Here is an 11,955-nt window from a genome sequence, read left to right as displayed (position 1 = left end):
AGCCGCTGGGAGCCGAGGGGGGACAGCAGAGTGGCTGGAGCAGGCAGGAAGGTGAGGCACGTGTCCCCTGTGCCACTCCGTTGTCCCCAGTGCCACCCTATCGGGAAGTTACACCTCAGTTATTGCTCTTAATACCCTGCGGTGCTGTAAAAACACCTGGGCTTTTTTTTTCTCCACCAATAGGTTATGCCAGGCTGGACCCGACACGTTCCTACGGTGTTGAGTAACGCGGGAGGAATGTTCTTCTGTTCTGTTGAGTAACGTGGGAGGAATTGTACCAGCGCAAAAAACGGGGTCACAAATGGGATGGGGGATCCTGTTTTGTAGGCTCGCCAGGTTGGACCCTCGATGAGCGCTGAATTAAGTGGTGAAAGCACTCTGACGCTAATTAGGAACTGAAGGCCACGCCCACTCGATCATCTTCTAATGAGGAACCAAAATCCACGCCTGAGGCCTCACCTGGTGCCGAAAAGGAACAGAAAACCACGCCTGGTATCGCACCTCATGCTAATGAGCTGAAACCACGCCCACGAATATGCTAATGAGGGTCTCCATGAATGCAACTCGGGGGACATGTAAAGCTCCCTGTGTCACACCGCTGTCCTCGGTGCCACCTCAGAGTCCCCGGTGCCGCCCCAGGGCTGCTCGCCCGCGCCACTTCGGACTCTCTGCAACCCCGGGGCGGCTGCGAGGAGGGGCGATGTCCCCCGAAGACACTCCAGGGCTGGTCCCTGTGGGATGGCCCAGCGGGCGGGGACAGTCCCAGCGAGGGACCCCGAGCTGCGCCCGGAGCTCCCGGGAAGGCGGAGGAGGCTCCGGGCAGCCTCTGCCCGCCCCGTCCCGTCCCCGTTCCCCAGGACGGGATCTCCGGGGGCGAAGCCACGCGTGTCACCCTGTCACATCGCCCTTATCCCTCATTTGGGGACAAAGAGGCTGCGGGGACCAGCCACGTGCGGGTGCGGGCGCTGGTGGCACCGCGGGCTCCGCAAAACTCATTTTAGTAGTTTTTTTTATTTTATTATTTTATATTATTAAAAGATCCCCGATCTCCAGGAGGGTCTCCCGAGGCCACGGCCGGTTCCAGCCACTGCACCGGCGACACTCGGGGTGACAGGGATCCCCCCAGAGCGGGGCCGGGCGCCGGGAGGGGCAGCTCCGGGAGCCGCTCCGTTTCCAGCGGGATGTCCTGCCACTCCTCCGCCTCTCCGTACTCCGAGAGCCGGCACTCCGGGGAGGGCAGGATGGGTTTCAGGTCCTTCTCCGCCCTCCTCAGCGCCTCGTCCCCCTGCTCGTCCCCGCCGTGCCCCGCCAGGGCGGGCCCGCGCCGCTCGCAGCGTCCCCAGCGCACGGTGACACCGGGAGCCAGGCGCACCGAGGCCAGCCAGGAGTCGCAGAGCTGCGGCTCGGCCCTGGCGGCCCTGGCGGTCGCCGGGATCACCTGCACGAGGGATCCCGGCAGGGGTAACCGGGTCCGCGATGCTCCCAAGCGCGGCCGCTCGGCCTCGGTGCTCACGTCCAGCACCTTCACCTCGGGCAGCACCCAGCGGGCGGCACCGCGCCGGGCACCGAGCCGGGGCACCCCGGGGCTGCGGGAGAGTCTGCGCGGATGGACGGACCCCGCGCTGGAGCGGGAGGATGATGATGGCGGCGGTGCCTCTTGCTCGCGGGGCTCCGGTGCTGCCGGCGCTGCGGGCTCCGGGGGCGCGACCGGCGGCGGAACCGGGGGCGGCGGCGCCTCCGGCGGGGCCGCCCGGGGCTGCGGGGGCCGCGAGGGTTGGCAGCGCCTCCCGGGGGCTCGGGAGGGTGGGCGCCTCCTCTCGGGGGACCGGGAGAGGCGGCGGCCCCGCTCGCGGGGCTGGGCAGCGCTGGGCGGCTTCGGGCCGGGCGGCGGCCGCGGCACGGGAGGCTGCACGGGAGGAGCGGCGGCGGCGGCTGCGGACCGGGACTGGCACGGCGGGCAAAGGGACCCGGTGTGGGTGAGGGGGTCGGGTCCCCACCCCGTGGGTGACGCCACGGAGCCGCTGGGACTCAGCCCGAGGGGTCTCGGGGAGGGGGGCTCGGGGCACGTCTCACCTGGCCCGGAGACAGAGGGACACCCACGGCGGGAGCAGCGGCGGTGTCGCGGCCGAGGGGACCTTTGGCTGTCACCAGGCGAGCCCCGGACGGGACCGGACCGCGGGGCCGAGGGAAACCCACGGCGGGAGCAGCGGCGGGAACCTCACCGGGACCCACGGGCGGACTTTGAGCCTCTTCTGCCTCGGAGAGCTCCTCGGACGGGAGCTGGACAGAGGGGACCCGGTGCGGTGACACCGCGATGCCACGGCCCGGGCGGGCTCGGGGGACTCGGGGAACCTCTCACCTCTTCCGAGGGCGGAGAGGCCTCCGCGACGGCGACAACGCCCGGTGTCCACGAGTCCCAGATGCCGGCCGGGGGCTCCTCGTCCTCCTTCCAGACCCCGTCCCGCTCGGGCTCCGGGTCCCCCTCGGGCTCCGGGACTTTTTCATCCCGCACCAGGAAGCGCCACTCGGCGACAAACAGGATGGCATCCCGCGCCCGCGCCACCGCGAACGGCACCCGCTGGGGACACAGCGCTGAGACCCCGCCCGCACCTCCCACCCCCCCAAAACCTCCCCAAATTAGGGGAGGGGGGGTCTCTCACCTGCCGAGCCACGGCCGCCAGCGCGACCTCGGTCAGGACCCGCTCCAGGAGCTCGTCCAGGATGGGCTCCACATCCAGCGGCTCCAGGGGCTCCGGGGACGGGCTGGGCTGGATCGAGGTGCGCCCGGAGCTCCTGGGGGAGCCCCTCTTGGACTGCCGGGGCTGCGCTCGGGGCTTGTCCTGCTTCGATCTGGTGCCGGCCCCGCGGGATTTCCCCTTCTGCTCCGGACAGAGACACCCACAGCTCCCCCTGCCCCCGCGGGAACGGCCCAGTGCGCCCCAGTATGGACCAGTGCACTGCCATGCAGCCCACCGTGTCCCAGTATGGACCAGTGCACTGCCATGCAGCCCAGTGCGCCCCAGTATGGACTAGTGCACCGCCACACAGCCCAGCGTGTCCCAGTATGGACCAGTGCACCGCCACGCAGCCCAGTGCATCCCAGTATGGACCAGTACACTGCCACACAGCCCAGCGTGGCCCCTCAGCTCATCCCAGTACATCGCAGTTCATCCCAGTATGGTCCAGTACCTCCCAGGCCACCCCAGCATGGCCTCCCAGCTCATCCCAGTACACCCCAGTATAGCCCAGTGCATCCCAGTTCATCTCACTACGCTCCAGTATAGCCCAGTACCTCCCAGCCCACCTCAGCATGGCTCACCAGTATAGTCCAGTACATCCCAGTATAGCTCAGTAAATCCCAGTACAGCCCAGTATAGCCCAGTACCTCCAAGCCCACCCCAGCATGGACTCCCAGCTCATCCCAGTACAGCTCAATACCTCCCAGTCCACCTCAGCATGGCTCACCAGTATAGTCCAGTACATCCCAGTACATCCCAGTGCATCCCGGTATATCCCAGTATAGCCCAGTACCCCCCAGCCCACCCCAGTACGGCCTCCCAGCTCATCCCAGTACATCCCAGTGCATCCCAGGGCATCCCAGTACATCTCAGTACATGTCAGTGCATTCCAGTGCATCCCAGTATAGCCTAGTACCTCCCAGCCCACCACAACATGGCTCCCCAGCTCATCCCAGTACACCCCAGTACATCCCAGTATACCCCAGTATATCCTAGTACACCCCAACTCCCCACATCCCCCATCCCCTCCCAGCCATCCCCCGCCCCCTCTGCCCCGCTCCGCCGCCTCCCAGTCCCTCCCAGTTCTCCCAGTCCCTCCCAGTCCCTCCCAGTTCTCCCAGTCCCTCCCAGTCCCTCCCAGTCCCTCCCAGTTCTCCCAGTCCCTCCCAGTTCTCCCAGTCCCTCCCAGTCCCTCCCAGTCCCTCCCAGTTCTCCCAGTCCCTCCCAGTTCTCCCAGTCCCTCCCAGTCCCTCCCAGTTCTCCCAGTCCCTCCCAGTCCCACCTCGGCCATCTCCGCCCCTTTGGCGTCCCGGGCTCCACGGCAACGTGACGTAATCACCGTGCGCCGCCCGCCTTTGCGTCATCACTCCGCGACGCGTCTCCATGGCGGCGGCAAGCGCCGTGTGAGCGGGGAGGGGGGAGGGAACCCGGGGGCGCTGAGGGGAAACTGAGAGGAACCGGGGGCACTGAGGGGAACCGGGGGCACTGAGGGGAACCGGGGGAGGCTGAAGGGGAACCGGGGGGAACCGGGGGGCACGGAGGGGAACCGGGAGGGAACCGGGGACACTGAGGGAAAGCGGGAGGGAAGCGGGAGGCACTGAGGGGAACCGCGGGGGAACGGGCCTCGGGGAGGGCGGGACGGGCAGGGCGGGGGGCTCGGGAAGGGCTCGGGAAGGGGGGGGGTCCGTGAGGTGGGGCTGGGCTGGGGTCCCTGGCACAGGAGATTGGGCCGGGGGTTGTGGGGGGCGCTGGGAGGGGAGAGGGGTGGATCTGCCCCCAGCCCCCTGGATCTGCCCCCAGACCCCCTGGATCTGCCCCTTGCTCCTCTGGATCTGCCCCTCCCTCCCCTGGACCTATCCCCAGCCCCCTGGATCTGCCCCTCTCTCCCCTTGATCTGCCCCAGCCCCCAGGATCTGCCCCTCCCCATCTGAACCCATCACCAGCCCCACACCAGCCCCATCCCTGCCCCTCTTGAATCCTCCCCCATTCCCTCTCTATTCCCTCCCCACCCCTCAGATCCACTCCAGCTCCCCCAGAATCTGCCCCAAACCCCCCCTGGCTGTGCCCCCCGACCCTGGCGCCCCCCGACCCTGGCACCCCCCGGCTGTGCCCTCCGGCGCTGGCAGCCCCGGTTTGCCCGCAGGCCGTACCGGCGGGAGCGGAGCCTGGCTCTGCGAAGCAGCAGCTCCGCCCTGTACAACAACCTGGCCGTGCTGTGCCCGCCCAGCCGCGCCCCCGCCTTCGGGGCCGTGCACGGCTCCAGCCTCAGCCTGCTGGCCAGCGAGGGGCCCCCCCGGCAGCTGCAGGCCAGGGGAGGGGGCTCTGCCCTCAGCACCCCCCTGCTGACCCAGGTGAGGGACGGGGACAGCCCGGGCCGGGTCCTGCTGGCAGCGGGCAGGGGGTGGCACCCGGCCCTGGCACCTCCCTGGCACTGGGGTGGGGGGTGGGTCCTGTCACAGCCCTGGCGCTGAAATGGGGCGGGGGGTTCAGGATTCTGTGGGGTCCAGAGTGTGGGGAGGGGAAAGGAGCCCCCTGAGGGGTCTGGGGGAATTTGGGGGAACTGCAGCCTGGGAGAGGGGCTGGGGGGGTCCAGGAGGAGATTGGGGGACTCTTGTTAGAGGAGAAAGGGTTTGGGGGGCTCCGGGAGGAGATTGGGGGGCTCTAGGATAAATTTGGGGGCTTCTGTTCCAGGAGGAGATTTAGGGAAGAAGGGTTTGGGGGACTCCAGGAGGGGTTTGGGGGCTCCTGTTCCAGGAGAAGGGGTTTGGGGGCTCCAGGAGGAGACTGGGGAGCTCCAGGAGGAGATTTGGGGGTTCCTGATCTAGGAGGAGAAGTTTGAGGGGCTCCAGGAGGAGATTTGGGGTGCTCCAGGAGGAGATTTAGGTTCCAGGAGGGGTTTGGGGGGCTCCAGGAGGAGATTTGGGGGTTCCTGATCCAGGGATAGGAGCTTTGTGGGCCTCCAGGAGGAGACTGGAAGGCTCTTGTTCCAGGAGGTGATTTGGGGGCTTCAGGAGGAGATTTTGGGGCTCCTATTCCAGGAGAAGGGGTTTGGGGGCCTTCAGAGGGGTTTGGGGGGCTCCAGGAGGGGTTTGGGGGGCTCCAGGAGGAGTTTGGGAACCTCCAGGAGGAGATTTGGGGCCTCCAGGATAAAATTTGGGGGCTTCTTTTCCAGAGGTAGGCGTTTGAGGGGCTCCAGGAGGGGTTGGGGGGCTCCAGGAGGAGATTGGGGGCTCCAGGAGGAGATTGGGGGGTTCCTGATCCAGGGGTGGGAGTTTGGGGTTCTCCTGGAGGAGGATTTGAGAGGTTTCCCCAGGAGGGGATTTTGGGGGTTCTCCAGGGGAAGACCCCCAGGAGGTGGGGTTGGAGGGATGTTTTGGGGGTGCTGGCCCAGGAGGGGACAGGGGGGTCCCTCAGTGTCCCCAAGAGGGACAGGGGGGTCCCTCAGTGTCTCCAGAGGGGACAGGGGGGTCCCTCAGTGTCCCCAGAGAGGACAGGGGGGTCCCTCAGTGTCCCCAGAGAGGACAGGGGGTCCCTCAGTGTCCCCAGAGAGGACAGGGGGGTCCCTCAGTGTCCCCATGGCGGGACAGGGGGGTCCCTCAGTGTCCCCAGGAGGGACAGGGGGGTCCCTCAGTGTCCCCATGGCGGGACAGGGGGGTCCCTCAGTGTCCCCAGGAGGGACAGGGGGGTCCCTCAGTGTCCCCATGGGGGGACAGGGGGGTCCCTCAGTGTCCCCAAGAGGGACAGGGGGGTCCCTCAGTGTCCCCATGGGGGGACAGGGGGGTCCCTCAGTGTCCCCATGGGGGGACAGCAGGGTCCCTCAGTGTCCCCAGAAGGGACAGGGGGGTCCCTCAGTGTCCCCATGGGGGGACAGCAGGGTCCCTCAGTGTCCCCATGGGGGGACAGGGGGGTCCCTCAGTGTCCCCAGAGGGGACAGGGGGGTCCCTCAGTGTCCCCTCTGTGTCCCCACAGGCCACGTGGTGCGAGCTCCCATCGCGGGTGCTGCTGGTGCTCACGTCCCAGCGCGGGGTGCAGGTGAGGCCTGGGGGGTCCTGGGGGGCACTGGGGGTCCCCCTGTCCCCCCAGGGTGTCCCAGCTATCCCTCCATGGCAGATGTACGATGCTGATGGCTCCACCATGGTGTTCTGGCACGCCCTGGATGTCCCGGAGCTCCCGGCAGGTGAATCCCCCCCGAGCCCCCCAGCCCTGCCCAGGCCACCTCTGAGCCTGTCCCCAAGTGCCACCTGCACAGGGCTGGGGGATCCATCCCCCCAGGGATGGGCACTGCACCCCTGCCAGGGTGGGAATTCCAGCCCTTTCCAGGAAGGAATTTTGCCAATATCCAACCTAGACCTCCCCTGGCACAGCCTGGGGCTGTTCCCTCTCATCCTGTCCCTGTTCCCTGGTTGTCCCCTCCTGTTGAGTTGTGCAGAGCCACAAGGTCCCCATTTATCCAACCCTTCTGTCAAACCTTAAAACTTTGCTACAAATCCATTTCCCACAGCCCCTGATCCCCCTTTTCTCCAGGCTGAGCCCCTTCCCCACCTCCTGCCCACCAACACCTCAAGATCTTCTTGTGACAGGCCCAAACCTGTGCCAGGACTGGGGTGTGACCCCCAATTCCTGTCCCAGACCTGTTCCCTTCCCCAATTCCTGTCCCAGGGTGACACAAGCCTGTTCCCTTCCCCAATTCCTGTCCCAGGGTGACACAAACCTTTCCCTTCCCTTCCAGCACATTCCGTGTTTGCCCGGGGCATCGCCGCTGCCGGCGGCCGCTTCATCTGCGTGGGTGAGCCCAGGGCGTGGGCAGGGTGGTGGCCCTGGGCTGGCCCAGCCCCTGCTGACCCCCCTGACCCCACAGGGACATCCTTTGGGGCCGTGCTGGTGTTTGACATCCCCCCAAAAGGGACCAACGTGACGCTGAGCGAGGTCCTGGAGCAGCACCGGGATCCCATCACCGACATCGCGGCCGAGCAGGGCCAGGCCCCGGTATGGGGGGAGAAGGGGACCCTAAATCTCATCAGGGACATCTTCCACTGTCCCAGGTGGCTCCAGCCTGGCCTTGGACACTTCCAGGGACCCAGGGGCAGCCACACCCTCACAGGGAAGGATTTCTTCCCAAAATCCCATCCAAATCTCCCCTTCCCCAGCGAGAAGCCGTTCCCTGTGTCCTGTCACGCCATCCTTTGTCCCAAATCCCTCCCATCTCTCCTGCAACCTCCTGGAAGCTCCCAGGGCAGGTCCCTGCAGACTCACCAGCCAGTTTCCTCCCACTCAGCACTTTCCCTGATGAGTCACTGAACTTTCCTTGCTCTGGGATCCCCAAGGAATTCATCCCCCAGATGCCATTCCCGAGCTGCCATGTCACCGTGGGGACACAGAGCTCTTGTGTCACCTCCCACTGCCACCCCGGGCTTTGCTCCCAGGGTTCCCAGGGCTGCACTGGGGCATTCCCAGGGCCGGGAGGAGCCGGGAATCCTCACGGAGGGAGGGAGGGAGGGAGGGAGGGGTGCCCTGATCCTTCCTCGAATCCACCCTGGTGTGGCCGCGTGGGCAGGGCCGGACGAGTTCCAACGGAGCCGCCCCCGGGCGCTGCCGGCCCCGCTCCCGGCCGGGACCCGTCAGCACTTGAGGAGCTGTCCCGGCTTGTCCCGGTGCCCGTGGGACAGTGCCACCGCGGAGCTGGGGACACTGCCCGGTGTCCCTGAGCCACCTCTGCCCACAGGACGGGGCTGGGGACCTGGTGACAGCCGATGACTCCGGGACGCTGTGCCTGTGGAGCAGCGGGGAGGAGTTCACGCTGCTCGGGAAGATCCCGGGATCTGGGTGAGCGCCGGGGATGCCGCGGGGCGCTGGACACGAGGAGGGGACACCCTGCGGTGGTGACACGTGGCCCTGTGTCCAGCTGCACGTGCTCCTCGGTGGCGCTGTGGAACGGGATCGTGGCCGCGGGCTACGGGAACGGGCAGATCCGGCTCTGGGAGGCGGGCTCGGGGCGGATCCGCGCCCAGGTCAGCGCCCACGCCCGCTGGATCTACGCGCTCGACCTGGCACCGCTCACCGGCAAGGTACGGGGGCACAGCTGGGGGCACAGCTGGGGGCACACTCAGCATCCCATGCTGGCATCCTGCCCAGTATCCCAGCCTGCATCCCACACTGACATCCACCTGGCATTCCAACCTGAAATCCCAACCTGGTATTCCATCCTGAAATCCCAGCCTGGCATCCCACTTTGAATTCCAGTCTGAAATCCCAACCTGGCATTCCAACCTGGTATCCCACCCTACATTCCACCTGGCATTCCAACCTGAAATCCCAACCTGGCATCCTACCTGGCATTCCAACCTGAAATTCCAACCTCAAATCCCAGCTTGGCATCCCACTTTGAATTCCAACCTGAAATCCCAACCTGACATCCCACTTTGAATTCCAGCCTGAAATCCCAACCTTCACCCCATCTCACCCCACATCCCACCTGACATTCCACCCTGAACTCCCACCCTGATATCCCGCCCCAGTGTCCCACCCTGCCAGTGGCACTGCCACCTCCGTGGTGTCCCCACTGTCCCCCTGCTCCCCTGGCAGCTGCTGTCAGGTGCAGAGGATTCCTTTGTCCACGTCTGGAAGCTCAGCAGGAACCCGGACACCGATGACATCGAGGTCAGTCCGGGCTTGGGACAGGGACACGGGGCTGCTCCACGGGGACAGGGGACAGGGACGTGGCCCTTGGAGCTGTGGGAATCCTGGAATTCGGGTTGGAGTTGGCTCCGCCCCCCCGCAGGTGCAGCACTGCCACGCCGAGTGTGTGACGGACACTCAGGTGTGCGGCGCCCGCTTCTGTGACCCCGCCGGGGACACCTTCGCTGTCACCGGCTACGACCTGAGCGAGATCCTCTGCTACGGCCCCGCCTGAGCCGGGGCTGCTGCCGGGATAACGGGAACGCCGGGAACGCCGGGAATGCCGGGACAATCCACCGGGGATGCCGGGACGCTCCCCCTGGGTGAGGGCTGAGCACAGATCCCCCCGCGCAGCTCCGGCCGGGATCCCCCCTGCCCCAAGCCCTCCCGAGGGCTGGGAGCGGCTCCAGCAGCCCCGAGGGGATCCTCCCATGGCTCCCACCGGCTCCGGGATCCTCCCGTGGCCTCCCGCCCTTCCCGGAGGGTGGCGTGGCTGGGAACGGAGCCGGCTCAGACGGGAGGATCCCGGGAAACCTGTGCTACCTGCTGCTCCGGCCCGAGCCCAGCCCAGCGTCCCAGCGTGCAGCATCTGCCGGGCACAGCTCCCGGGGAGGGGAAAAAATGGGGGAGGGAGGCCAGGAGGAGGACATGGGGGACCTGGGGCATCCTGCGTCCCAACCCCCCGGGATCCCAAATCCCCATGGGATGCTGCGGTCCCATGGCCACGGGCCAGATGTTTGAGGCCCCAGCTGTGCTGCGGGGCTGGAAACGGCAGCAGCAGCTGCAGCGGGACCCCAGGGACATCCCTGGGTCCCCTCCAGCCTTGACCGTCCTTGACCCCCCCCACGGGAGCTGAGGTGACCCCAAGCTCTGCTCCCAGGGAGGGGGGAATGGGGGGGCCCAGCCCTGGAGCTGGGGGGGCTCAGCCTGGGACAGGCCCTGAGGTGGGGGGAACCCCCCAAGCCCACCCCACCCCTCCTGCCGTGCTGGGGATCCCCCCCACCCATAAATGACCCCCCCACCCTGAAGGTCCCACTCGTGTCCCCCCAATGTGTGGGTCAGGTCCCCCCATTTCTGTTCCACTCCCCCCAGTAAATACACCCCAGTGAAGCCCCCCCGTGTCACTCCTTCCTGGGGGGGAAGGCTCGTGTACTGGGGGGCTCTGCAGGGTTTGGGGGGCCCAGCAGGGTTTGGGGAGGCCCTGCAGGGTTTGGGGGGGCCCAGCAGGGTTTGGGAGGCCCTGCAGGGTTTGGGGGAGCTCTGCAGGGTTTGGGAGGCCCCGGCAGGGTTTGGGGGGGGGCCTACAGGGTTTGGGGAGGCCCTGCAGGGTTTGGGGGGCCCTGCAGGTTTTGGGGGGGCCCAGCAGGGTTTAGGGGGCCCAGCAGGGTTTGGGGGGGCCCTGCAGGGTTTAGGGGGGCCCAGCAGGGTTTGGGAGGCCCCGGCAGGGTTTGGGGGGGGGCCTACAGGGTTTGGGGAGGCCCTGCAGGGTTTGGGGGGGCCCAGCAGGGTTTAGGGGGCCCAGCAGGGTTTGGGGGGGCCCTGCAGGGTTTAGGGGGGCCCAGCAGGGTTTAGGGGGCCCAGCAGGGTTTGGGGGGGCCCAGCAGGGTTTAGGGGGCCCAGCAGGGTTTGGGGGGGCCCAGCAGGGATTGGGGGGGCCCAGCAGGGTTTGGGGAGGCCCTGCAGGGTTTGGGGGGGCCCAGCAGAGTCCAGCTCCGTTACAAAAAGCTTTATTAAAGGTTAAAACAGCCGCTGCTGAGGTGGGGGGGCCCCGCTCCAGGCCGGGTAGGGCCCCGAGGCCGGGGTGGGGGCGGCCCCGCTGTGCTCCTGGGGTAAAAAAGTGTAAAAACGGTTGTGCAGTTCAGCCCGGGGACGGGCACGGTGCTCCCCCCCTCACTCCGGGGTGGGGACACATCCCGGGGACAGCGACAATGCCACCACGCCCTCGGGACAGGGACAATGATCCCCCCCCCCCCCCAGTCCAAGGCACAGAGATGAGCCGGGGGCTCTCGCAGCCACACAAGCACCCAGGGACCCCTCCCCGCGCCCACCCACCCACCCAGCCCGCCCTGCTCACAGCTTGGCCCCCCCCGCCCCACGCTGAGGGAGGAGGGGAGAAAATACAGCACCAGAGAGCCCTACGGGGGTGGGGACCCCCCAGAAAAGAAAGGGGGAGCGGCAGAGCCCCCGCTCCCCGCGCACCCCCAGCCCCAAATACTGCTCGGTCAGAGGTAGCACCAGCGATGGCCGCGGCCGGCGGGGGGGCCCTGCCGGGGGGAGGGGGCTCAGCACGGCCCCCCCCCCACCGGGGAAAGGCACGGTGGGACCGGGGGGCTGCGACCCGGCAGAGCCTGTAAACAGCCGGGGAGGGGGGGTAAACAGGCCCTTGGGGACCCCCACCCCGGCCAAGCCCCCTGGTTCAGGGTGGGGAGGGGTCCCAGGGCTGAGAGCCACAGCCCGGGGCAGGGGGGGTCCTGGGCCAACCCCTCTGTTGAGTGTGGGGTCCCTGGGGTTGAGGGTGGGGGTCCCGAGCCCTCAGCCCAGC

At 67.4% G+C, this 11,955-nt stretch overlaps 2 protein-coding genes across 2 annotated transcripts; one reads left to right on the top strand and one right to left on the bottom strand.

Moving 5' to 3' along the window:
* Window positions 1–1,018: 1,018 nt before the first annotated feature.
* On the bottom strand, window positions 1,019–4,123 carry C4H2orf81 (chromosome 4 C2orf81 homolog). Its single transcript, XM_036381927.2, has 6 exons — window positions 4,106–4,123; window positions 4,021–4,052; window positions 2,661–2,910; window positions 2,360–2,578; window positions 2,074–2,280; window positions 1,019–1,945 (listed from the first exon to the last, which is right to left on the bottom strand). Exons 1-6 carry the CDS (start codon window positions 4,121–4,123, stop codon window positions 1,019–1,021), a joined length of 1,653 nt encoding a protein of 550 aa, XP_036237820.2.
* On the top strand, window positions 4,113–10,523 carry WDR54 (WD repeat domain 54). The gene is made up of 10 exons (XM_036382197.1): window positions 4,113–4,141; window positions 4,882–5,089; window positions 6,708–6,770; window positions 6,849–6,915; window positions 7,468–7,524; window positions 7,597–7,724; window positions 8,461–8,561; window positions 8,641–8,803; window positions 9,321–9,395; window positions 9,517–10,523. Exons 1-10 carry the CDS (start codon window positions 4,122–4,124, stop codon window positions 9,646–9,648), a joined length of 1,014 nt encoding a protein of 337 aa, XP_036238090.1. The 5' UTR covers window positions 4,113–4,121; the 3' UTR covers window positions 9,649–10,523.
* The last annotated feature ends 1,432 nt before the right edge of the window (window positions 10,524–11,955 follow it).

Source organism: Molothrus ater, chromosome 4, assembly GCF_012460135.2.
Source record: "Molothrus ater isolate BHLD 08-10-18 breed brown headed cowbird chromosome 4, BPBGC_Mater_1.1, whole genome shotgun sequence".
Classification (NCBI taxonomy): Eukaryota; Metazoa; Chordata; class Aves; order Passeriformes; family Icteridae; genus Molothrus; species Molothrus ater.
This window is presented reverse-complemented; position numbering and strand designations above follow the sequence as displayed.